General features: G+C 36.8%; 2 protein-coding genes across 11 annotated transcripts in view; one reads left to right on the top strand and one right to left on the bottom strand.

Moving 5' to 3' along the window:
• Window positions 1–27,888, bottom strand: part of ARLN (allregulin) — a 68,901-nt gene that overhangs the window by 28,276 nt on the left and 12,737 nt on the right. The gene's annotated exons all lie outside the window — the stretch shown is intronic.
• USP53 (ubiquitin specific peptidase 53) overlaps window positions 1–27,888 on the top strand; it is an 80,485-nt gene that overhangs the window by 45,363 nt on the left and 7,234 nt on the right. For all 5 annotated transcript variants that reach the window (XM_078366566.1, XM_002745443.7, XM_078366565.1 and 2 more), the window contains 5 exons: window positions 95–257; window positions 728–877; window positions 2,145–2,291; window positions 3,702–4,440; window positions 6,061–6,137. In XM_078366566.1, coding sequence (XP_078222692.1) covers window positions 95–257; window positions 728–877; window positions 2,145–2,291; window positions 3,702–4,440; window positions 6,061–6,137 — 1,276 coding nt within the window. The remainder of the gene's footprint in view (window positions 1–94; window positions 258–727; window positions 878–2,144; window positions 2,292–3,701; window positions 4,441–6,060; window positions 6,138–27,888) is intronic.

Genomic DNA, 27,888 nt, shown 5'->3' with positions numbered 1-27,888 from the left:
ACAAATATAAAGTAATTCAGAGTCTCTGCCTTTTCATATAACACATTGATTATAAGGTTTTGTTTTGTTTTTATTCATTGTGGTTTTTTAAAAGATTGGAACTAGATGGAAAGATGTTGTCTCCAAATGCATTCGATGCCACTTTCAGCCACTACTTTTGTTTTACGCAAACCCAGATGGCACAGCAGTTTCTACTGAGGATGCACTCAGGCAGGTCATCAACTGGTCACATTATAAATCTGTTGCAGAAAATATGGGTAATTCTTTCTTTTTAAATTTTTCAATGTTTTTCTATTATCACAGTCAACTAGGAATACTAATACTCTGAATATAAAATGAATATTGAGGATTACTTCAAATTTGATTTTCAGTAGAGTTCAGGAAATTTTAGTAATTTTTGTTAGTATTTTGGAATGAACCTTTCCTCATCAGTGGCCTCAGAAGCACCTTCAGGAGTTACCCACTATTATGATCACACAATCACAGAAGAGGCTTTACTAGTAGCTCTTTCTAGAAGTACATTTTAAGTGATTTAGTAAACTGGAAAAGTCCAAAACAGCTAAGTTATTTTTGGATGCATTGTAAAGCATTTTGAAATTCTTAAATGATATCAGTCCTCTAAGTTTTACTTAACTGTTTCTACAGTTAAAAATATCTGAAAAAAATGATTCAAGCATCTCTTCTCATGAGAAGGAAAAGAATGATACATTTTGTTTATCTTTTTAAGGATGTGAAAAGCCTGTAATTCATAAGTCAGATAATTCAAAAGAAAATGGATTTGGTGATCAGGCTAAGCAGAGAGAAAATCAGAAATTTCAAACTGATATTTCATCGTCTAATCGGAGCCATATTCACACAGGTGTAGGGAGAGGGCCAGGTATGTGTTTAAATTGTCATTTTTACATAGTTCCAGGTGAGTGTCTGCCTTTCTTTACTCTGGGGGATGCTTAACTAGCTTTCCTTGGCTATGAAGAGATAATAACAAGTAGATAACAAAATTCGTCGTATTTTGATTTATGCATTTCTCTGAGTTCTGTAGTTTTTATCTGACCAGTCTGATTCCATGAATTGTTTGAGTTTCTCCATGGGCTCAGACTGTGGTAGACCTGAGGCAATCTGACCTCAGTTACCAAATAAAGCAATAACGTGGCATTTCCTTCAAGGAGTTAATAATCAGCTTGGAGCAGAAAAACATGAGTAATTTGGCATAAATGCCAAAATTAAATTTACTGGTAGTGAATGAAACAGTATTTCAAAGATACTATTGCCGTAGTTTGTTCTAAACTTCATTTTTATTCAATTCTGTCTTGTTATTGTTATCCCATAACTAATTTTCACAAGCCAAGTTCTGTAACTTTGGTTCAAAATAAGACCTCACAATATTGTGTATAGTTATGGTTTAGAAATATATATAACTCTTGGGGATGTTCAGAATGATTTTGTAAGCAACTTTTAAATATATTAATGAAATAATGTCTAATCATAAAAGTAACCCATTTAATCAAGGGTAGTAAGACTGAGAATTAACAATTATCCACAAAGAACTAAAATAAAGGCTTTTAAAAAATTCTTAATGAAGGTATATCTCTTTTCCTTTCACAGATTATCAATATGCTTAGATTAACGCATTTTATGTTTTTCAAAAGACACCTAGTTTTAAGCCCAGAAATAGTATATATGTGTGTAAGAACAGAAGCATTGAAACCAGAAAAGTTGGGTTATTCCCAGTTCTAGACTTACAAACTTTGTGAACTTGGGCAAATTCCTAATTTCTCTCTGCCTCCGTTTCCTTACCCAAAATAGAGACAGTAATTGTACCTCAGAGAAATAAATGAGTAAGACACCTGGCACATAGAGACCATTCAGTTACCTTTAGCTCTTATTTTAATGGCAGATCTGTTTTTTCCTTTATACTTGTTTTAGCGACTACACAAGAAATTTTAAAAGACAACATGTATCTCTAGTGTCAAGAAAAATCACATTTAATATTTAATCATAAAAATACCATTGTATGCTATATACCAACATATCTATGCTCTTTTTAAATAAGTAATATCTTACCATTTTTATATAGATCAATTTTTATTTTTATTGAGCAATTTGAAAAATGATCTGTATCACAGTAAGAATGATTTCTTTTACAGCTAAGTTAAGTCACATTGATCAAAGGGAAAAGATAAAAGACATTTCCAGAGAATGTGCTCTGAAAGCTATTGAACAGAAAAACTTACTCTCTTCACAAAGGAAAGAGTTAGAGAAGGGACAAAGAAAAGATTTAGGACGACATAAAGGTAAGTTAAGATCTTATACTATTGATTTTTGAAGGGGCTGCTAAAAATCTTATTTTAAAACAATTTTATAACTCTAATTTCTGTATATATTAAAAAATATATATTTCTGTATATATTATATAAAACATGCAAATTACATATATTTCTATATATGTATAAATATATAAATTTTATCTATGTATAATTTCTGTATATAGTTAATATATAGAAATCAAATTATATTAAAGTTATTTTTAATAACTATAAGAGAGGAGATCTCATTCTGTTGCCCAGCCTAGAGTGCATGACACAATCATAGCTCTCTGCAGTCTTGAACTCCTGGGTTCAAGCTGTCCTCATATCTTAGCCTTCTTAGTAGCTAGGCACATGCCACCATGCCTTGTTAAATTTTAGAAAGTTATTTATAGAGATAGGGCCTTGCTGTGTTGCCTAGACTGGTCTTGAACTGCTGGCTTCAAAGGATCCTCTTGCCTCAGCCTCCCAAAGCACTGGGATTACAGGCATGCCCAAACCTATTATATTTTACATATTTATATATTTATTAATATGAGTTCTTTAATATACCTGTACTTAATATGTAGAATTTTCCTGGTTCTTATTTAATTCTAACCTGGGATACTTGTATATGTGTTTTGATGTTTTAACTTATTCATAGATATAATTCACTCATGGCATTCAAGTATAAGAAAGTTTATGAAATTAAGTGAAGGGGCTCCTTTTCTGGCAATCCCTGATCATACCTCTCTTTACTTAGTATTTCCATTTCATAATAAGCATGTCTTTTTATGGTTTTATGCTTTTTTCTTTATGGACAGAACATAATTTAACTAATACTGATAGACTTTAAAGGCTGATTTAAGATTTTTGCTTCAGCAACATCCTTTCCACACATACCTTTGTATGTTTTTGCATCTAGCCATAACACAAAATTCCTTCAGAGGAATTGCTGAGTCAGGATATATTTACTTTTAATTTTGACAGACATGTCTCTGTTGCCCTCCTGAAAGACTAGTCTGCATTCCAACCAACAATAATTGGATGTTCTAAGCAGCAATTGGTTGAACAAACTTTTAAATCTTTACCAATATAAGAAGTGGAAAATATTTTACTGTTTTTGTTATTATGAGTTAGATAGAGTGTTTATTTTTTTAAAAAAAACTGCCTCAATTATGATCTACCTTAAAGATCATTTTTTAAAGTTTGTTTCTTTTATAAATACCCCTCATTAAGCATACATAAGGACTGGAAAAGCACTTTTAAATTTCAAAGCAGTATGTGATAAAACGTACTTTTAATTACTATTTACCTAAAACTATTTAACATTTTATCTCTAACAGGTATTTTTGCCTTGTGACTAAAAGGTAGCTCTGAGGAGTAATTCATGTGTATCTTTAATTTTTTTTTTTTAAGATTTACTTGATGAAGACCTTTCACATTTCAAGTCTGGATCACCTCCTGCCCCAAATGGTTTTAGGCAATATGGGAATCCACATCTATATCATAGTCAAGGAAAAGGGACATATAAACATGACCGAGTTGCACCTCAGAGTCGAGCTTCTGCACAGATAATAAGTTCAAGTAAATCCCAGATTCTTGCTCCAGGAGAGAAAATAACTGGCAAGGTTAAGAATGACAATGGCACTGGATATGATACAGACAGCAGCCAAGATTCTAGGGATAGAGGAAATAGCTGTAATAACAGCAGTAAAAGCCGGAACCGAGGTTGGAAACCTATGAGAGAAACATTAAATGTTGATAGTATTTTTAGTGAAAGTGAAAAAAGACAGCATAGTCCAAGACACAAACCAAATATTAGTAACAAACCTAAATGTAGCAAGGATCAAAGTTTTAGTAATTGGCCAAAAGAGAATCCGAAGCAAAAAGGTTTAATGACCATATATGAAGATGAAATGAAGCAGGAAATAGGAAGCAGAAGTTCCCTTGAATCTAATGGAAAAGGAGCAGACAAAAATAAAGGCCTTGTAGAGGGTAAAGTGCATGGTGATAATTGGCAGATGCAAAGGACTGAGTCTGGATATGAAAGCAGTGATCACATCAGTAATGGATCTACTAATTTGGACTCACCTGTTATCGATGGAAATGGTACAGTAATGGATATCAGTGGTGTTAAAGAAACAGTATGCTTCAGGTAATATAAAAGTTGAGTGAATCATTTTTCCATCACTATTCTTTCCTGTTAATCTCATGCAGTAATTTTTGAAGCTTGGGGTCAATTAAATAGGTTGGAACAACATGAGCTGTTTTAAAGAGCTTTAAAAAGTTTGTTTCTCTTAAATACAAGTATGTTTCTGTAAAGAAACTTAGGATATTGCAGTTTATTTGATATTTTAGATTTCTGTTTTTAATAGTTATTTCCTTATTCCAAAAATAGCAGCTTTTTTAGAAAATTTGGGAAGTACAGAAGTTTATTATCACTGTTGTATCACTGTCAACAATTGATTGGTTTTAAAGCACAGACTTCAATTGGTATCATTTCAGTCATGAAGTTGGTTGTTTAATTCTTTTTTGGGTGGTGGGGGAAAGGAGTCTCGCTCTGTGGTTCAGGCTGGAGTGCAGTGACATAATCATGGCTCACTGCAACCCCCGCCTCCTGGGTTCAAGTGTTTCTCCAGCCTCAGCCTCCCAGGTAGCTAGGACTATAGGCACACACTACCATGCCTGGCCAATTTTTGTATTTTTAGTAGAGATGGGGTTTTGCCATGTTGGCCAGACTGTTCTTGAACTCCCAACCTCAGGTGATCTGCCTGCCTTGATCTCCCAAAAGTGCTGGGATTATAGGCCTAAACCACTGCGCCTGGTCTGTTGTTTAATTCTTCAATCTATGTGATGTTTATAATCTCATCTCTAACATTTGTAACTCAGAACTGAAGCTATTTTTTTACTGTCACAACTCAGTCTCATGGAAGAGATATTTTCTTTAGCAAATATAAAAAAAAGCCAAATAACTAAGTTTGTGTTCAATTAATTCTAAATACATTTATTATATTACTATTTAATCCTTCTAAAATGTGTTTGTTTGATATTAGCTGGTATTTTACCACATTTGTTATTAAAAGGTAGATTTGCAAAAATCAATTGCCCATGTTTTATGAAAATACTTGTTTCAATAAAGACTTAAGGAAAAGGCCAGGTTTGGTGGCTTATGCCTATAATCATAGCACTTTGGGAGGCTGAGGCAGGAGGACTGCTTGAGCCTAGGACTTTCAAACTGGCCTGAGCAACATGATGAGATCTCGTCTCTACAAAAAAATTTTTAAAAGTTAACGAGATATGGTGCCATGTGCCTGTGGTCCCAGCTACTTGGGAGGCTGAAGGGGGAGGACTGTTTGAGCCCAGGAGGTCAAGGCTACAGTGAACCATGTTTTGTCTACTGTATTCCATTCTGGGCAAAAAGTCCTGGCTCAAAAAAAGAAAAAAAAAAAAAAAAGACTTGACAGGGTAATTTTATAATTCTTCTTGGAATGGAGTAGCTCAGGATAGTAGAAAGATCAGTCAGGACTTTATAACCAGATAGACTTAGATTTTAATTACTGGGCAAATTAATTTGACTTTTACAGTCTTCATCTTTGATTGTAAAATGAAGATAACAACTACTTTTAAGTATTGTGAAATGTATATTAAATAATGTACATTAAGCCCTAGAACAGCACATGGCATATAACTGTTTAACAAATGTTGTTTTCTTTTTTAGAATAAATTAAGGTAGTCCATAATAACTGATATGTTTAGCATGTATTTTATTTTCTAGTGACCAGTTTAAGACAAGCAACCTAAATAAAGAACATGGGGACTGTACCTCCCTTCAGACCCAAAATCACTTAGAAGGTAAAAAGCTTATTTGAATATAATAGTTGCTGTAAAAAATAAATCATAGTAATTTATTGTTTGCTATTATGATGTACCTAAGAAAAAAATCCTATATTACTATAAAAATTATTTTTAAATAACTTGAAAATATCAATAAATTTTATTAAGTTAATATGTTTTAATGTGCAAAGAAGGAAATCAGCATTCTTTTTTATATGTATATTGTCATACAAAAGAAAGCATTGGCTTTCACATTGGCTTCACAGAGTGTTAATAATGGTTTTGTATCCTTGCATCTCACTTTTTATTTGATTGGATAACTATTGCTTTTGAAACTTGCAGTCTTTTTTAATGTGCTGTTTGGATATGTCTCTGATATTGCAGATAGTATTAGATTCCTTCTCTTTTGATTTAGATGATGAAGTTTTTCAACTTTTTTTTTTTTTTTAAGTAGCAGTTTGCATTTTAAGTGTCCACATTAGGGACCCTTGAACACATTGCTTTTGATGCTGATCCTTACAAATGGGATTTGGGATTCAAATAGGCAGGAGTATTTGTCTATGGTGGCTTGTTAACACATTACTTTTACTTAACAGAAGGTATATTTCTATATTTGCCAAGAAGAATGTTGTGTTCTGATAGTTTAGAAACTTGTCTGTGGACTGTTGTTTCTTACTTTATTTATCTCCTACCTTTTATGCCTATGGGAAATTAAAAAGAGAATGGTCCATTTTTTTCTCTGAGGTAAGAGTAAAGAAGGTAAGAATGGTCCTGTTACTAATAAGTTTGTGATAATGAGGGAAGTTGAGAGCATTCATACTTGATGGCTTTTAAAGGATGGGAAAAGCTAGGAGAAAAGGAGGAACTCTATCAGGATAGATAGGTTTTAGATTATGCAATGGTAGTATCTCCAGAATCTCAAGGTGTTAACTCAAGTTTGTTTCTTGCTCACAATACAAGTCCAGAGGTGATCAGTGTAGTCTCTTCTTAGGAGTCACTCAGGACCCCAGGCTAAGGGGATATAGGTGAGGAGGAGGTAAAGGAAGATACAGTATGGAGAATCACCTGCCAAGTTTTAAAATTTCAAACCAGAAGTGACACATGCACTTCCACTTCCATATCATTGACCAGAGCTAGTCTTCTAACCAGGCCTGATTTCAAAGAAGGTAGAAAAGTGTAGTTTTATAGGTGCTTGGAATTGAATGGAAGTATGTATGAACAACTCTAATGACTGCCACAGTAGTTAAGAACAAATAGAAAGATTGATTAAACAGCCTTCTGGAAAAGTTCAGTTTGGCAACAGTAACTATGCAATGGTGTGGGATTATTGTAGGCAATTTGTTAGCACATAATAGCCCAGAAGCAAAGAAAGTTAGACATTTGAATGTATACAGGGTTCAGGATTGCTATTGGGAATATATACCTGAAGAATTTGAGGGAGAGAGGTCAAGGAAGATGATTAGTAAAGGGATTATTATGTTCCAATCAAAGACAATGTTTTCAACTTTTATAACTCAGAGGAATAGAAGGGATGTAAGTTTTCCCAATATAAAAGAGCAATGAGCAGCAAATTTTAAAGTTTTTTAGTCTTTATTATCCTTAAGGCTTTTGTGGGGATTATTCGTCAGTTTACAGACACAGAATGTGATTAAATGTTAAATTATTTTGTTTTCATTAAATGGTATACTATCAGAAGGAAACACTTATATTAAGGAAATAACCTTCCTTTCCCATATTAGAATGTCTCGCCTGATAAAATCTGATAAGTCTGGTAACCAAGTATTACAGGAAACAGTACAGGGTTGGCCAGAAATCATAGCAAAAGTCAGTGAGATTGAACAATAACTACAAGTTCAGTACTTGTTACAAAATGATGCTTACTTCCTGATAGTTATAAAAACACAAGTTCATAGAGATTTTGTTGGTCAAAAGTACATTGCTCTAAGAACTTTGCAGTAGGTTTCCTCATTTAATATGAAAGAGTGTGTATGTGATGCACTTAAACATGCTTTTTTGTGGTAAAATATACATAACCAAATTTACCATTCTAACTGTTTTTAAGTGTACAGTTCACTGGCATTAAGTATATTCACATTGTTGTGCAACCATTATTACCATACATCTCCAGAATTTTTTTTATCTTCTCATACTGAAGTTCTCTACCCATTAAACAACTCCTCATTCTTCCCTCCTCCCAGTCCTTGGCAATCACCATTCTACTTTTTGTGTCTATGAATTGGACTACTTTAGGTACTTCATGTAGGTGGAACCATATAATATTTGTCCTCTTGTGTGTGGGTTATCTCACTTAGCATGATGACTTCAAGGTTCAACCATGTTGTAGATGTATCAGAATCTCATTCCTTTTTAAGAGTAATATTCCATTGTATTATATACCACATCTTGTTTATGCATTCATCTGTACGTGGACATGTGGGTTGTCACTACTCTTTGGCTATTGTGAATAATGCTGCAATGAATATTAGTGTGCAAATGTCTGTTCGAGTTCCTAAAGTCTTTTGAATATATACCTAAAAGTGCAGTTGCTTTGTCCTCTGGTATTTATATGTTTATGTTTTCAGGAACTGCTTTACTATTTTTATAGCAGGTGTACCATTTTACATTCCCACCAGCAGTGCATAAGGACTCCAGTCTCTCCATAGCCTCACTAGCACTTGTTATTTTCTGTTTTAATAGGTATCTTATTGTAGTTTTGTGTAACCCACTCTTTATTTAACTAAATAAATTATACTATTTTAAAGTTATTTCTGATTTCATAAACTTCCCTACTTCAAAGCCTACCATGGTTCTCTAAGCCAGTCTTTAACTTGAGAACATCTGTTTGTGTTGTACCTTGTAGTATTGTGTATTCCCTTCCTCCAGTCTGAGACTGAGAATATGTGGAAAAGTGATACAGGAATTTTTTTCCCAACTTAAGAGCTTGCTGTGCATGGGTTTTTTCCCCCGCATGAGGGACAGTTAATTATAATTCTGTGACTATATATGATTTTCTTCATTCATTCTTATTTATAAAATGAGGGCACACTTACATTATTGACCTATAGGATCATTTTATTCAATAGCTAAAAGACTTAGAAGTTAAAGAGCCTTAGAAATTTCTTATTTTCATATTTTCTAGACATTTTGTCAATTTTTAATATTAGTCTACACAGATATATTTAATGGTAGAGGACCAAAATCTATAATAATGCCACTGTTATTTCTGCTTTTTTATTCCATTAATAGGTATTATATAGGCTCGTCTGCCTATGTCATGAGGCATTCTGCTGCAAAAATCAATCTCTACACTGCCTAAAGCCGTTATATTTGGAAACATTGTTTAAATTGCCACAATGCCATTTGGAATGTTTTAGCCCCCTTTTAAAAATGGAATTCTAGTGTAGGAATTTCACATGCCTTAAATTACATTTCTTCTGGGAAAGACAGAAGAAATGTTTAAAACACATTGTCAGGAGAAAGCATCACATATTTGAAGAACACAAGTAGTTTGGTATATGCAAGGCAGAAGTGCATGCATGGAATCATGGGATAATGGCAAAAGGGATAGATAGAAGCCAAACTATTATGAAAGTTTGTGCTATTTTTTTAATCATAGAGGAAATGGAGAGGCAACAAATAACAAGAATGGTATGCTGTGATTTGCATTTTAGGAAAGTCTATGTTGGTAGTGAAAAGGGTAAATTTGGGACAGTGGGGGAAAAATTAGATGACTCCTAGGCTATTGTAATAGCCTAGGAGAGAAAAGTTGGGGCGTGAACAAAGGCAGTACCACTATCAAGAAGGATTTGAGAGACAATAAGCATATGTGGGCAGGATAATTAGTTAGGTTTTGTGACATGCACCAAATGAGAGAAAGGGAAGCTGGGATAGATGTACTTGGGTTGTATACAACTAGATTTACCATTTAGTAAAATGGGTAATATAGGAAGAAGGAACAGATTTTGAAGGTGGAAGGATGGCAAGTTTATATTTTAATTCGTTAAGTTTATCATCGAGGTAAACAGCATTATTAGGCAGTTAGGGACATAAGTCTAGAACTTGGGAAAGATGATATATTTGAACCATTCACGTATATGGGAATTGAGTGCCGTAGACACAAACAGGATCATAAAGGAAAATTGGAGATTGTAGGGCAAAAATAGACCAAGTAAGGAACATGGAACAATAGCTGAGGTAGAGAAGCAAGCTAAAGCTAGAGAGAAGGAGCAACTGTAGAAAGGAACGAGAAAGGGGATCTGGAAAGACAGGAGAAAATATAGGAGATGGGGTTTATGTTTTCAGGAACTGCTTTACTATTTTTATAGCAGGTATACCGTTTTACATTCCCACCAGCAGTGCATAAGGAAAATGTGTGCATAACTGCATCACACTGTGTGCATAAGTGCATCACAGGAAAAGCAGAGAAACGTAGATCTTTCAGGGGGAGAGTGGCCATAGATTAAGCAGAATAAAGATGAAAAAGTGCCAGTTTGACTTAGTAGTTATTAGTGGCATAGTAAAAGGAGTGTTATAGGAACATTAGACACGAAAGCAAGACTGAAATAGAATTGAGGTATTTAGAAATAAAGGGCTATGTTTGTAACTTAATCTCAAATGGTCCCTCCCCCAAAAAACCCTATTATTAAAATGTTAATAATAGCTGAATCTGGAGAAGGGATATAATATACAGGTATATTTTATATTTTTCAGATCTTTCAACTTTTCTGAACTTTGAAAATTTATTTCCAAGTAAAAAGGTGAAAGATTACAGTAGACTAATGATTGCACAACAATGTGAATGTACTTAATGCCTCTGAAGTGTACAATTAAACATAGTTAGAATGGTAAATTTTGTAATGTATATTTTACCACAATAAAAAACTTTAAGTGCATTACATAGTTTTTCATATTAACTGAGGAAACCTATTGCAAAGTCCTTAGAGCAATGTGATTCTGAGCATCAGAATCTCTATGACCTTGTGTTTTGATAACAGGAAGCAAGAGAAGTTAAAAAAAAATGAATTTTTGTCTGTCTTTCCAACCCTTTTCTGTGAATAGCATACCTAGAGGAGAAAATGAAAGTAGGTGCTTAATTTGGGTTTTGTTTTGTCTGTTTCAAGTGGACATGCTTGGTATTTATATTGCAGAAGATAAGGAACCAAAGATGTATAGAAGGAGAGAAAGGCATGAAGAATAGAACAATACAGTAATTGATGAAGACCCTTGAGGAAGGTAGAGTCAGAAGGAAATAAGGTAGAGAGAGGATTTCAATGAAAAGGATGGCAGCTTTTCTGTGATGAAGAAGAGAAAAATGGAGCAGATATTGATTAATGTGTATTTGTGTTAGGTAGAACAGTTGAAGTGTTTATATCTAATTGACTTTCTTTCCTCTATGAAGTATGGTTATCTACTGAGATAAGTTTATAGTAGGTTATTTACAGATCATACATAACAGATAACAAAGGAATTACTAGGTCTTTCAAGAACTTCTGTCATTTGCTTTTCAAGTATGTAATACTTGGCTTAATCTCAGTTGTTCTTACAAGTCAGGATTAGTTAATGCTGAGAGTCCTGATCTGGGACATAACAAATAAGAGTCAAAGAAGTTGAGCATTGGTTTAAAAATCTGTTAAGCCCTTATTTTTATTACATACATAGTCTGTACCTTCACTTTCTTAATTGAAATATACTATCCTTAATGTTGTTACATCCTAGAATTAATCAATGAAAAATTTTGTCGGAAGTGTTTGTACATATACTTAAGTTTGAAAATTTTCTCTGGCCAGGCATGCTGGCTCACACCTGTAATCCCAGGACTTTGGGAGGCCGAGGTGGGCAGATCACAAACCCTGTCTCTACTAAAAATACAAAAATTAGCTGGGCATGGTGGCACATGCCTGTAGTCCCAGCTACTTGGGTGGCTGAGGCAGGAGAATTGCCTGAACCCAGGAGGTGAAGGTTGCAGTGGGCCGAGATTGTGCCACTGCACTCCAGCCTGGCGACAGAGCAAGACTCCATCTCAAAAATAAAATAAAATTCACTCTAAGATATTTTTGGCAAACTGCAGAGTTTGTTCATTTAAAATAAATACATTAGAAAGTGAATTTAGAGAAAGTACTTTTATCGGCTGATTTTTTTTTCTATGTAAATTAAACATTTTTTTCTCTAAGAATTTCATAAACTGGTAACACATAATCTCTTCTCTTTCTGTGGCCTACCCAGCATCACCAAATAGCTACCTATGTACTTTTCTAAAACTAAACTTTTGGGTTTGAAATTTACTTTGTAGCAAATTAGCAATATTTGCTTTTCATTTAAATTATAATCCCAGTGATAAAAGATTGAATCTTGGTTTTTTATTTTGTAAAATCCCAAAATTTAGGTTTCAGATAGTATAGATTGTTACATATTAAAGTATCTTTCTACTCCTTTTAGTATATGGTAAATTTAGCCATAAATATTTATCTAGTTAAAGTATGCTGCTTTTTCTAAAATATTCAGATTTTGTTCAAATATATTTTTATTATAAATTCAGTTATTGATTCGATTGTTGCTCTTGAATGTTTAGGGTTTGTAAATGTAGTATTACCATTATATTCTGAAATCTTATTATACAAGAGTGAAGATTACATTGTGCCAGCAGTTTGGTTTTATTATGCACTCTCTCTCTCTCTCTCTCTGTGTATGTATATATATAAATATACATATTATATATATATAATAAATATACATATTATATATATATAATAAATATATATATATATATATTTAATTGCATTTTAGGTTTTGGGGTACATATGAAGAGCATGCAAAACAGTTGCATAGGTACACACATCGCAGTGTGATTTGCTGCCTTCCTCCCCTTCACCCGTATCTGGCATTTCTCCCCATGCTATCTCTCCCCAACTCCCCATCCCCTGCTGTTCCTCCCCTATTCCCCCCAACAGACCCCAGTTTGTAGTGTTCCCCTCCCTGTGTCCATGTGTTCTCATTGTTCAACACCCGCCTATGAGTGAGAACATGCAATATTTCATTTTCTGTTCTTGTGTCAGTTTGCTGAGAATGATGGTCTCCAGGTTCATCCATGTCCCTAGAAAGGACACAAACTCATAGTTTTTGATTGCTGCATAATATTCCATGGTGTATATGTGCCATATTTTCCCTGTCCAGTCTACCATCGATGGGCATTTGGGTTGATTCCGGGTCTTTGCTATTGTAAACAGTGCTGCAATGAACATTCGTGTGCATGTGTCCTTATAGTAGAACGATTTATAGTCCTTTGGATGTATACCCAGTAATGGGATTGCTGGGTCAAATGGAATTTCTATTTCTAGGTCCTTGAGGAATCGCCACACTGTCTTCCACAGTGGTTGAACTAATTTACACTCCCTCCAGCAGTGTAAAAGTGTTCCTATTTATCCACATCCTCTCCAGCATCTGTTGTCTCCAGATTTTCTAATGATTGCCATTCTAACTGGCGTGAGATGGTATCTCAATGTAGTTTTGATTTGCATCTGTCTAATGACCAGTGATGATGAGCATTTTTTCATATGTTTGTTGGCCTCATGTATGTCTTCTTTTGTAAAGTGTCTGTTCATATCCTTTGCCCACTTTTGAATGGGCTTGTTTTTTTCTTGTAAATCTGTTTGAGTTCTTTGTAAATTCTGGATATCAACCCTTTGTCAGATGGGTAAACTGCAAAAATTTTTTCCCATTCTGTTGGTTGCCGATACACTCTAATGACTGTTTCTTTTGCTGTGCAGAAGCTGTGGAGTTTGATTGGGTCCCATTTGTCTATTTTGGCTTTTATTGCCAATGCTTTTGGTGTTTTGTTCATGAAGTCCTTGCTTACTCCTATGTCCTGAATGGTTTTGCCTAGATTTTCTTCTGTGATTTTTATAGTGTTAGGTCTTATGTTTAAGTCTTTAATCCATCTGGAGTTAATTTTAGTGTAAGGTATCAGGAAGGGGTCCAGTTTCTGCTTTCTGCACATAGCTAGCCAGTTTTCCCAACACCATTCATTAAACAAAGAGTCCTGTCCCCATTGCTTGTTTTTGTCAGGTTTGACAAAGATCAGATGATTGTAGATATGTTGTGTTGCCTCCGAGGCCTCTGTTCTGTTCCATTGGTCTGTATCTCTGTTTTGGTGCCAGTACCATGCTGTTTTGATTACTGTAGCCTTGTAGTATAGTTTGAAGTCTGGTAGTGTGATGCCTCCCGCTGTGTTCTTTTTTCTTAGAATTGACTTGGCTATGCAGGCTCTCTTTTGTTTCCATATGAAGTTTAAGGTGGTTTTTTCCAGTTCTGTGAAGAAGGTCATTGGTAGCTTGATGGGGATAGCATTGAATCTATAAATTACTTTGGGCATTATGACCATTTTCATGATATTGATTCTTTCTAAACATGAACATGGAATGTTTCTCCATCTGTTTGTGTCCTCTCTTATTTCATTGAGCAGTGGTTTGTAGTTCTTGAAGCAGTCCTTTACATTCCTGTTAAGTTATATTCCTAGGTATTTTATTCTCTTTGTAGCAATTGTGAATGGCTGTTCATTCTTGATTTCGCTCTCTTTAAGTCTGTTATTGGTATAGGAATGCTTGTGATTTTTACACATTGATTTTGTATCCTGAGACATTGCTGAAGTTGCTTATCAGTTTCAGGAGATTTTGCGCTGAGACAATGGGGTCTTCTAAGATATACAATCATGTCGTCTGCAAATAGAGACAATTTGGCTTCCTCCTTTCCTATTTGAATGCCCTTTATTTCTTTTTCTTGCCTGATTGCTCTGGCTAGAACTTCCAATACTATATTGAATAGGAGTGATGAGAGAGGGCATCCTTGTCTAGTGCCAGATTTCAAAGGGAATGATTCCAGTTTTTGCCCATTCAGTATGATATTGGCTGTTGGTTTGTTGTAAATAGGTTTTACTATTTTGAGGTAAGTTCCGTCAATACCTAGTTTACTGAGACTTTTTAGCATAAAGGGCTGTTGAATTTTGTCAAATGCCTTCTCTGTGTCAATTGAGATAATCATGTGGCTTTTGTTTTTGGTTCTGTTTAAGTGGTGAATTATGTTGACAGATTTGTGTATGTAGAACCAGACTTGCATCGCCAGGATGAATCCTACTTGATCATGGTGGATAAGCTTTTTGATGTACTGTTGCAATTGGCTTGCCAGTATTTTATTGAAGACTTTGCGTCTATGTTCATTGTGGATATTGGCCTGAAGTTTTCTTTTCTTGTTGAGTCTCTGCTGGGTATCGGTATCAGGATGATGTTGGTCTCGTGAAATGATTTGGGAAGGATTCCTTCTTTTTGGATTATTTGGAATAGTTTCAGAAGGCATGGTACCAGCTCCTCTTTGTCTGTCTGGTAGAATTCGGCTGTGAACCCATCTGGACCTGGGCTTTTTTTGTGTGGTAGGCTCTTAATTGCTGCCTCAACTTCAGATCTTGTTATTGATCTATTCAGGGTTTCGTCTTCTTCCTGGTTTAGGCTTGGGAGGAGGCAAGTGTCCAGGAATTTATCCATTTCTTCCAGGTTTACTAGTTTATGTGCATAGAGTTGTTTGTAATAATCTCTGATAATGATATGAATTTCTGTGGAATCTGTGGTGATATCACCTTTATCGTTTCTTATTGCATCTATTTGGTTATTCTCTCTTTTCTTTTTTATCAGTCTGGCTAGTGGTCTGTCTATTTTGTTGATCTTTTCGAAAAACCAGCTCCTGGATTTATTGAAGGGTTTTTCGTGTCTCTATCTCCTCCAGTTCTGCTCTGATCTTAGTTATTTCTTGCCTTCTGCTAGGTTTTGAGTTTTTTTTTTTATCTTGCTCCTCTAGCTCTTTCAATTTTGATGATAGGGTGTCAATTTTGTATCTCTCCACTCTATTCATGTGGGCACTTATTGCTATATATTTTCCTCTAGAGACTGCTTTAAATGTGTCCCAGAGATTATGGTATGTTGTGTCTTTGTTCTCATTGCTTTTGAAGAACTTCTCTATTTCTGCTTTGATTTCATTGTTTATCCAGTCAGCATTCAAAAGCCAGTTGTTCAGTTTCCATGAAGCTGTGTGGTTCTGAGTTAGTTTCTGAATTCTGAGTTCTAACTTGATTGCACTGTAGTCTGAGAGACTGTTTGTTATAATTTCCATTCTTTTGCATTTGCTGAGGAGTGATTTACTTCCAATTATGTGGTCAATTTTAGAGTAGGTGTGATGTGGTGCTGAGAAGAATGTATATTCTGTGGATTTGGGGTGGAGAGTTCTGTAAATGTCTATCAGGTTTGCTTGTTCCAGGTCTGAGTTCAAGTCCTGGATATCCTTGTTAATTTTCTGTCTGGTTGATCTGTCTAATATTGACAGTGGAGTGTTAAAGTCTACCACTATTTTTGTGTGGGAGTCTAAGTCTCTTTGTAAGTCATTAAGAACTTGCCTTATATATCTGGGTGCTCCTGTATTGGGTCCATATATATTTAGGATCGTTAGCTCTTCTTGTTGTATTGATCCTTTTACCATTATGTAATGACCTTCTTTGTCTCTTGTGATCTTTGTTGCTTTAAAGTCTATTTTATCAGAGATGAGGATTGCAACTCCTGCTTTCTTTTGCTCTCCATTTGCTTGGTAAATCTTCCTCCATCCCTTTATTTTGAGCGTTTGTGTATCCTTGCCTGTGAGATGGGCTTCCTGGATACAGCACACCGATGGGTTTTGGCTTTTTCTCCAATTTGCCAGTCTGTGTCTTTTGATTGGTGCATTTAGCCCATTTACATTTAGGGTTAATATTGTTATGTGTGAATTTGATACTGCCATTTTGATGCTAGCTGGCTGTTTTGCCAGTTAGTTGATACAGATTCTTCATTTTGTTGATGCTCTTTAGCATTTGGTATGTTTTTGGAGTGGCTGGTACTGGTTGTTCCTTTTTATATGTAGTGCCTCTTTCAGGAGCTCTTGTAAAGCAGGCCTGGTGATGACAAAATCTCTGAGTACTTGCTTGTTCACAAAGGATTTTATTTTTCCTTCACTTACAAACCTTAGTTTGGCTGGATATGAAATTCTGGGTTGAAAGTTCTTTTCTTTAAGGATGTTGAATATTGGCCCCCACTCTCTTCTCGGTTGTAGGGTTTCTGCCGAGAGATCTGCTGTGAGTCTGATGGGCTTCCCTTTGTGGGTGACCCGACCTTTCTCTCTGGCTGCCCTTAGCATTTTCTCCTTCATTTCGACCCTGGTGAATCTGACGATTATGTGTCTTGGGGTTGCTCTTCTTGAGGAATATCTTTGTGGTGTTCTCTGTATTTCCTGGACTTGAATATTGGCCTGCCTTGCTAGGTTGGGGACGTTTTCCTGGATAATATCCTGAAGAGTATTTTACAGCTTGGATTCATTCCCTTCGTCACATTCAGGTACACCTGTTAAATGTAGATTAGGTCTTCACATAGTCCCACATTTCTTGGAGACTTTGTTCATTCCATTTTGTGCTTTTTTCTCTAGTCTTGCCTTCTCATTTTATTCCATTGAGTTGATCTTCGACCTCTGATATCTTTTCTTCTGCTTGGTCAGTTTGGCTGTTGAAACTTGTGCATGCTTCACGAAGTTCTTGTGTTGTATTTTTCAGCTCCATTGATTCACTCATATTCCTCTCTACGTTGTCCATTCTTGTTATCATTTCATCAAATCTTTTTTCAAGGTTCTTAGTTTCTTTGCATTTAGTTAGAACATGTTCTTTTAGCTCACGGAAGTTTCTCATTACCCACCTTCTCAAGTCTGATTCTGTCATTTCATCACACTCATTCTCCATCCAGCTTTGTTCCCTTGCTGGTGAGGAGTTGTGATCCCTTGTAGGAGGCAAGGTGTTTCGGTTTCGGGTGTTTTCCTCCTTTTTGTGCTGGTTTCTTCCCATCTTTGTGGATTTATCCACCTCTCGTCTGTGTAGTTGCTGATTTTCAGATTGGGTCTCTGAGTGGATGTCCAGAGTGTTGATGATGAAGTTATTTCTGTTTCTTAGTTTTCCTTCTAACAGTCTGGCCCCTCTGCTGTAGGACTGCTGAGGTCCACTCCAGGCCTTGCTTGCCTGGGGATAACCTGCAGCAGCTGCAGAACAGTAAGGTTTGCTACCAGTTTCTTCTTCTGCTATCTTTGTTCCAGCATGATGCCTACCAAATGTCAGTCTGATCAGTCCTTTGTGAGGTGACTCTTTGGATATACGGGGGTCAGGGAGCTGCTTGAGGAGACAGTCTGTTCTTTATACGAGCTCAAGTGCTGAGCTGTGAGCTCCGTTGTTCATTCAGAGCTGCTAGGTAGGTATGGTTAAGTCTGCTGCGGCAGAACTCATAAACCACCTTTTTTTCCCCAGGTGCTCTGTCCCAGGGAGTTAGGTCTTTATTTATGAGTATCTGTTGTGCTGCTGCCTTTTTTTTTCAGGGCTGCCTTGCCCTGCAAGGAGGCAGCCTAGTTACTGTCTGCCTGCAGAGGCTTTGCTGAGCTGCTGTGGGCCCCGCCCTGCTGCCATGTGAACTTCCCTGCAGTCCTGTTTATGTGGGTGTGGTTAGAACTGCCTCAGCAATGGTGGCCTGCCTCTGTAATGGCGGACTCTCTCTGTTATGGCAGGTTGCCTCAGCAACGGCGGGTTGCCTTGGCAGTGGCAGGCTGCGCCAGCAATGGCAGACTACTTCTGTAGGGGTGGAGTGCCTCGGTAATGGTGGACGCCCTTCTTCTACAGAGCTGGACCATCCCAGGTTCTGCTGTGCTTGCTGTGAAACTCTCAATTCCAAGCGTTTCCAATTGCTGGGTTTTTTTGTTTGTTTTTTTTTGTGGGTTTGGGACCCGCTGAGCCTGATCACCTGGCTCCCTGCCTCAGAGCCTTTTTTTTTAAAGTTGAATTGTCGACTCTCTCCCAGGTGTTCCAGTCACCTGCTGAAAGTGCGCTGGGATCTGTGTGATTTCCTGTGCGGCGACCCACTGCGCCAGCTGACAACAGTGCTGCCTGGGAATCTCCTGGCCTGGCTTTCTGTTTCGGTTCCATTTAATCAGATGAATGGGCTAATCTGCCTTCCCAGAGCTCCAATTGCCAGATTAAAAGGGCACGCAGACCAGTGTATTTTGTAAGGAGAGCTGCCACGCGGCAGCACTGTCAAAACAGCCACGCTGGCCAAAACAGCCATGCTGGCGGCCCGTGGGGCTCCTGCGCCTGGGAATCTCCTGCTCTGTGGGCAACAAAGATCTGTCTGGAAATTCGGTGTCCACTCACCCTCTGCACTTTCACTGGGAGCTGCAATCCTGAGCTGCTCCTAAAGGGCCATCTTGGATCTTCTACTATATATGTATATTTTTATATATTGCTCTCTCTATATATATATAGCTCTCTCTCTCTCTCTCTCTCTCTATATATATATATATATATATGTAGCTCTCTCTCTCTCTCTCTCTCTATATATATATATATATATATATATTGCTCTCTCGATACACACATCTATTTTAAATGTAGGTCTTTTATTCAGATCAAACATATATTTTGGTTTCTTGAATACTATTTGGGTTTTTTTTGCATACAGAATAAAAATTGGCATTATTAAAATTTCTTGCCTTGATACTGAGGGTTTTTTCTGTGTCAAGTGTCAAAATTGGACTATCTTAGATTTGTGAATAACCTGGAGCCAAAATTCCTCATAAAGACACATGGGTGTCTATGTCAGCAGAAGAGAAAAATAACATATCTATTTTTAAGTTAGTTGGAATTTTGAAGTCAAACCACTTGGTTGAATGCCTGCCACAGTGATATTAAAATTCCAAACATGTTCATAAACCTCTGCTGCCTCCTGCTGCCCATTTTATGAATAATTCATAAAATTAAAGAATTATTTAAGAATTACTTTTTTATTGTTTGTGAATATTCAACTTGAAATTATGAATTGGCTAATAAGTGAAATAAACATGAAGTTAAAAATCACACTGAGTAGCAAATTAAAATTTCAACTTAAAGATTAAGCTTTAAACTTTGACAAACTATTGAGGTTATTTTTGACATCTTATTACTTGTCATGTCTCTTTTTAATCGTAAAATAGCTGTCGAATGAAAAAGTTTTTGAGCCTGTGGCAGTATCTTGTTTACCCACAGTGATTTTTGGCAAAATTGTTGAGCCTCTGGCACTATCTAGTTTTACCTACAGTATTTTTCTTAGGCATGAAAAATTATATATTCCTTCTAGAGCGACTCTGGGATAGATCTTACTGCTGTTTAAAAGTTTTATGAGCATGGTGCTTGTAGACTTGAGATAGGTGTGAGGGAAAAATAAGATTTGTCTCAATTCATACTTAACTTGTCCTGCACCACTGAGTTGGGAACATGATTGGCAGAGTATAGGTGATTTAAAAGAAGTAAAACTGTGTTTTTGAGGCAGTTGTTTATTCTGCAGACCTTCAATTGAATGTCTTTGTGTGCTAGATACTGTACTAACTTCTGGGGAAATTTTTTTTAAAGGCATGTATATAATCAGAGGGCTTACTGCAGTATAGTGGAAGTGTTAAATCTTAAATGAATGCCAGACTTACAGTTCCTCTCATTCTACCATCTTAAGTTTTATTATTTACTGTATAAGCAACATTGGCATAGAGGGCATTAAATTCTCATATATATTACATGACTTACATGACCCTTTCTTGGAAATTGCTTCCAAGATTTAACTTGCAGAGCCTGATCATAATCTAATATAGATTCTTTTTCCCCTATAGGGCAATACCTAAAAAGTATCTAAGATAAAGAATACTTATTATTTAAAAAATAAAGTTACTGCTTTAATAACTTTGATTTGTTTTCTTTGCAGTGATCATAGATTTGGTGTACAGTAAAGTATAAGCAGGAGAATGAGAGCAAAATGAGATAAATGAACAATATGAAAATATCAACTAAAACTATAGGAGAATGCAGAAAAACTTACTAGAAATGTTACAGAAGTATAGACAATTAATTGACAGTTTATGCTAATGCCATATATTTTGGTATCTTCTATGAGCATCAGCATGTTATCTGATGTTCATACTAGTGGCCTAGTTTCATCAAAAGGAGATTTAGTGTAATGACTTTGTATATTAATGGCATAGTACAGTAGTAAAAGCACTAGCTTTGGTGTGAACCCTGGATTGGTTTAAATGCTCCTACTTACCAGATATATAGAACACTGGTTAGGTCACTTAACTTCCCTGAGCCTGTTTCCTCAAGTGTAAAAAGGGGAATTGTTTCACAGAACAGTTGTGACTGATGTTTTAAAAGACAGCTATTATCACCTAGACCAGTAGTTTTCAAACTCTTGGGCCTTAGATATCTTTATAATCTTAAAGGATATATGACCTCAAAGAGCTTTTGTTTCTATAGGTTATGTCTATCAACATTTGCTAGATTAGGCACTAAATCTGAAACTTTAAAAATATTTATTCATTTAGAGAATAATAAACCCAGTACATGCTAATGCAGATAACATTTTAAAATGAAAATTAACTATTGAAAACAAAAATTTAGTGAGATGAATGGCATTGTTTTGTGCTTTCAAATCTCAGTTAATGCCTGACTTCATATAAGATGGTTGGATTCTTGTTTTTGCAATCAGACTGTTATGTTTTCATGTATGAAGAACATCCGTTTACATACAGATAGCAGTTGAAAACGGTAATATTTTAATAGCCTTTCCAAAAATTGTGGATATTCTTCTTTGACACTACACTAATACCAAGTAGTAATTTCTTTAATGCAGTGTGAAATCTGAAACCACAGTATTTAACTTTTCATCCTTCATTACATTAAAATGCATTAGTCTGTCTTGTACTTTGAATGGATCTTTTACACATGCATGATTTTATAACATTCATGTATGGTCATTTAAAAAATACTGGTTTGCTAAGTTATGCAGACTTCCAAGTGTTGATACATTTCATTAATATCTTTCTAAAAACTATTTTTGTTAGTATCACCATAGATACTAACAGAAAGTCTTTTTTTTATTTTTTATTTATTTATTTATTTTTTTAAAAAATTTTATTTTTTTATTGCATTTTAGGTTTTGGGGTACATGTGCAGAGCATGCAATACAGTTGCATAGGTACACACATGGCAGTGTGCTTTGTTTGCTTTCTCCCCTTCACCCACATTTGTCATTTCTCCCCAGGCAATCCCTCCCCAACTCCCCCTCCCACTGGCCCTCTCCTTTTCCCCCCTATGGACCCCAGTGTTTAGTACTCCCCTCTCTGTGTCCATGTGTTCCCATTTTTCATCACCCGCCTATGAGTGAGAATATGCGGTGTTTCATTTTCTGTTCTTGTGTCAGTTTGCTGAGAATGATGTTCTCCAGAGTCATCCATGTCCCTACAAACAACACGAACTCATCATTTCTGATTGCTGCATAATATTCCATGGTGTATATGTGCCACATTTTCCCAATCCAGTCTATCATCGATGGGCATTTGGGTTGATTCCAGGTCTTTGCTATTGTAAACAGTGCTGCAATGAACATTCGTGTGCATGTCCTTGTAGTAGAACGATTTATAGTCCTTTGGATATATACCCAGTAATGGGATTGCTGGGTCAAATGGGATTTCTATTTCTAAGGCTTGAGGAATTGCCACACCGTCTTCCACAATGGTTGGACTAATTTACACTCCCACCACCAGTATAAAAGTGTTCCTTTTTCTCCACATCCTCTCCAGCATCTGTTGTCTCCAGATTTCTTAATGATTGCCATTCTAACTGGTGTGAGATGGTATCTCAATGTGGTTTTGATTTGCATCTCTCTGATGACCAGTGACAATGAGCATTTTTTCATATGATTGTTGGCCTCATATATGTCTTCTTTCGAAAAGTGTCTGTTCATATCCTTTGCCCACTTTTGAATGGGCTTGTTTGTTTTTTTCCTGTAAATCTGTTTGAGTTCTTTGTAAATTCTGGATATCAGCCCTTTGTCAGATGGGTAAACTGCAAAAATTTTTTCCGATTCTGTTGGTTGCCGATTCACACTAGAGACTGTTTCTTTTGCTGTGCAGAAGCTGTGGGGTTTGATTAGGTCCCATTTGTCTATTTTGGCTTTTGTTGCCATTGCTTTTGGTGTTTTGTTCATGAAGTCCTTGCCTACTCCTATGTCCTGAATGGTTTTGCCTAGATTTCCTTCTAGGGTTTTTATGGTGCCAGGTCTTATGTTTAAGTCTTTAATCCATCTGGAGTTAATTTTGGTGTAAGGTGTAAGGAAGGGGGCCATATTCTGCTTTCTACACATGGCTAGCCAGTTTTCCCAGCACCATTTGTTGAACAGGGAATCCTTTCCCCATTGCTTGTTTTTGTCAGGTTTATCAAAGATTGTATGGTTGTAGCTATCTTGTGTTGCCTCTGATGCCTCTGTTCTGTTCCATTGGTCTATATCTCTGTTTTGGTACCAGTACCATGCTGTTTTGATTACTGTAGCCTTGTAGTATAGTTTGAAATCCAGTAGTGTGATGCCCCCCGCTGTGTTCTTTTTGCTTAGAATTGACTTGGCTATGCGGGCTCTCTTTTGTTTCCATATGAAGTTCATGGTGGTTTTTTCCAGTTCTGTGAAGAAAGTCAATGGTAGCTTGATGGGTATAGCATTGATTCTGTAAATTACTTTGGGCAGTATACCCATTTTCACGATATTAATTATTCCTAACCATGAACATGGAATGTTTCTCCATCTGTTTGTGTCCTCTCTGATTTCGTTGAGCAGTGGTTTGTAGTTCTCCTTGAAGAGGTCCCTTACGTTCCTTGTGAGTTGTATTCCAAGGTATTTTATTCTTTTTGTAGCAGTTGTGAATGGCAGTATGTTCTTGATTTGGCTCTCTTTAAGTCTGTTATTGGTGTAGAGGAAGGCTTGTGATTTTTGCACATTGATTTTATATCCTGAGACTTTGCTGAAGTTGCTTATCAGTTTCAGGAGTTTTTGGGCTGAGGTGATGAGGTCTTCTAGGTATACTATCATGTCGTCTGCAAATAGAGACAATTTGGCTTCCACCTTTCCTATTTGAATACGCTTTATTTCTTTTTCTTGCCTGATTGCTGAGGCTAGAACTTCCAGTACTATATTGAATAGGAGTGGTGACAGAGGGCATCCTTGTCTAATGCCGGATTTCAAAGGGAATGCTTCCAGTTTTTGCCCATTAAGTATGATATTGGCTGTTGGTTTGTCATAAATAGCTTTTATTACTTTGAGATACGTTCCATTGATACCGAGTTTATTGTGGGTTTTTAGCATAAAGGGCTGTTGAATTTTTGTCAAATGCCTTCTCTGCATCAATTGAGATAATCATGTGGTTTTTGTTTTTGGTTCTGTTTATGTGGTGAATTACGTTGACAGACTTGCGTATGTTGAACCAGCCTTGCATCCCCGGCATGAATCCTACTTGATCATGATGAATAAGTTTTTTGATTTGCTGTTGCAATCGGCTTGCCAATATTTTATTGAAGATTTTTGCATCTATGTTCATCATGGATATTGGCCTGAAGTTTTCTTTTATTGTTGGGTCTCTGCCGGGTTTTGGTATCAGGATGATATTGGTCTCGTAGAATGATTTGGGTAGGATTCCTTCTTTTTGGATTATTTGGAATAGTTTCAGAAGAAATGGTACCAGCTCCTCTTTGTGTGTCTGGTAGAATTCGGCTGTGAACCCGTCTGGACCTGGGCTTTTTTTGTGCGGTAGGCGGTTAATTGCTGGCTCGACTTCTGACCTTGCTATTGGTCTATTCATAGTTTCAGCTTCCTCCTGGTTTAGGCTTGGGAGGACACAGGGGTCCAGGAATTTATCCATTTCTTCCAGGTTTACTAGTTTATGTGCGTAGAGTTGTTTGTAATATTCTCTGATGATGGTTTGAACTTCTGTGGAATCTGTGGTGATTTCCCCTTTATCATTTTTTATTGCATCTATTTGGTTGTTCTCTTCTTTTTAATCAATCTGGCTAGTGGTCTGTCTATTTTGTTGATCTTTTCAAAAAACCAGCTCTTGGATTTATTGATTTTTTTGAAGGGGTTTTCGTGTCTCAATCTCCTTCAGTTCAGCTCTGATCTTAGTTATTTCTTGTCTTCTGCTGGGTTTTGAGTTTTTTTGATCTTGCTCCTCTAGCTCTTTCAATTTTGACGATAGGGTGTCAATTTTGGATCTCTCCATTCTCCTCATATGGGCACTTATTGCTATATACTTTCCTCTAGAGACTGCTTTAAATGTGTCCCAGAGATTCTGGCATGTTGTGTCTTCGTTCTCATTCGTTTCGAAGAACTTCTTTATTTCTGCCTTCATTTCGTTGTTTATCCAGTCAACATTCAGGAGCCAGTTGTTCAGTTTCCATGAAGCTGTGCGGTTCTGTGTTGGTTTCTGAATTCTGAGTTCTAACTTGATTGCACTATGGTCTGAGAGGCTGTTTGTTATAATTTCAGTTGTTTTGCATTTGCTGAGCAGTGCTTTACTTCCAATTATGTGGTCAATTTTAGAGTAGGTATGATGTGGTGCTGAGAAGAATGTATATTCTGTGGATTTGGGGTAGAGAGTTCTGTAAATGTCTATCAGGTTTGCTTGCTCCAGGTCTGAGTTCAAGCCCTGGATATCCTTGTTGATTTTCTGTCTGGTTGATCTGTTTACTATTGACAATGGAGTGTTAAAGTCTCCCACTATGATTGTGTGGGAGTGTAAGTCTCTTTGTAAGTCGTTAAGAACTTGCCTTATGTATCTGGGTGCTCCTGTATTGGGTCCATATATGTTTAGGATCGTTAGCTCTTCTTGTTGTATCGATCCTTTTACCATTATGTAATGGCCTTCATTGTCTCTTTTGATCTTTGTTGCTTTAAAGTCTATTTTATCAGAGATGAGAATTGCAACTCCTGCTTTCTTTTGCTCTCCATTTGCTTGGTAAATCTTCCTCCATCCCTTTATTTTGAGCCTTTTTGTATCTTTGCATGTGAGATGGGTTTCCTGGATACAGCACACTGCTGGGTTTTGGCTTTTTATCCAATTTGCCAGTCTGTGTCTTTTGATTGGTGCATTTAGTCCATTTACATTTAGGGTTAATATTGTTATGTGTGAATTTGATACTACCATTTTGATGCTAGCTGGCTGTTTTTCCTGTTAATTGTTTCAGATTCTTCATTATGTTGATGCTCTTTGAGATTTAGTGTGATTTTGGAATGGCTGGTACTGTTTGTTCCTTTCTATGTGTAGTGCCTCTTTCAGGAGCTCTTGTAAAGCAGGGCTGGTGGTGACAAAATCTCTGAGTACTTGCTTGTTCGCAGAGGATTTTATTTTTCCTTCACTTCTGAAGCTCAGTTTGGCTGGATCTGAAATTCTGGGTTGAAAGTTCTTTTCTTTAAGCATGTTGAATACTGGCCCCCACTCTCTTCTGGCTTGTAGAGTTTCCGCCGAGAGATCTGCTGTGAGTCTGATGGGCTTCCCTTTGTGGGTGACCCGACCTTTCTCTCTGGCTGCCCTTAGTATTTTCTCCTTTATTTCAACCTTGTTGAATCTGACGATTATGTGCTTGGGGTTGCTCTTCTTGCGGAATATCTCTGTGGTGTTCTCTGTATTTCCTGCATTTGAGTGTTGGCCTGTCTTGCTAGGTGGGGGAAATTTTCCTGGATAATGTCCTGAAGAGTATTTTCCAGCTTGGATTCATTCTCTTCATCACATTCTGGTACGCCTATCAAATGTAGGTTAGGTCTCTTCACATAGTCCCACATTTCTTGGAGACTTTGTTCATTCCTTTTTGCGCTTTTTTCTCTGATCTTGGTTTCTCGTTTTATTTCATTGAGTTGATCCTCGACTTCTGATATTCTTTCTTCTGCTTGGTCAATTCGGCTATTGAAACTTGTGCATGTTTCAGGAAGTTCTCGTATTGTTTTTTTCAGCTCCTTTAATTCATTCATATTCCTCTCTAAGGTATCCATTCTTGTTATCATTTCCTCAAATCTTTTTTCAAGGTTCTTAGTTTCTTTGCGTTGATTTAAAACATGTTATTTTAGCTCACAAAAGTTTCTCATTATCCACCTTCTGAAGTCTAATTTCGTCATTTTGTCACAGTCATTCTCCATCCAGCTTTGTTCCCTTGCTGGTGAGGAATTTTGGTCCTTTCTAGGTGGCGAGGTGTTCTGGTTTCGGGTGTTTTCCTCCTTTTTGCGCTGGTTTCTTCCCATCTTTTTGGATTTATCCACTTGTCGTCTGTGTAGTTGCTGACTTTTCAATTGGATCTCTGAGTGGACACCCAGATTGTTGATGATGGAGCATTTCTGTTACTTGGTTTTCCTTCTACCAGTCTAGCCCCTTCACTGTACATCTGCTGAGGTCCACTCCAGGCCCTGCTTGTCTGGGGTGTACCTATAGCAGTTGCGGAACAGCGAGGGATGCTACCAGTTTCTTTTTCTGCTATCTTTGTCCCAGGATGATGTCTGCCAAATGTCAGTCTTTTGGATATAGAGGGGTCAGGGAGCTGCTTGAGGAGACAGTCTGTACTTTATAGGAGCTCAAAGTGCTGAGCTGTGAGCTCTGTTGTTCATTCAGGGCTGCTAGGCTGCTATGTTTAGTTCTGCTGCAACCTAACTCGTAAGAAAACCCCTTTTTTTGTCAGATGCTCTGTCTGGGGGCGGGTTTGGGCTTTCCTTGTGAGTGTCCGCCTCGCTGTCCTGCCCGGCTAGGAGGCAGTCTAGTCACTTTTTGCCTGCCGAGGCTCCGCCCTGCTGGAGTGAGGTTTGCCCTTTTGCTGTAGGCTCTGCCCTTCTTCTGTGGTCTCTGCCCTGTT

This window comes from Callithrix jacchus, chromosome 3 (assembly GCF_049354715.1).
Source record: "Callithrix jacchus isolate 240 chromosome 3, calJac240_pri, whole genome shotgun sequence".
Taxonomy (NCBI): domain Eukaryota; kingdom Metazoa; phylum Chordata; class Mammalia; order Primates; family Cebidae; genus Callithrix; species Callithrix jacchus.
Note: the sequence above shows the minus strand (reverse complement) of the source record. Positions and strands in the feature narration are given on the sequence as shown.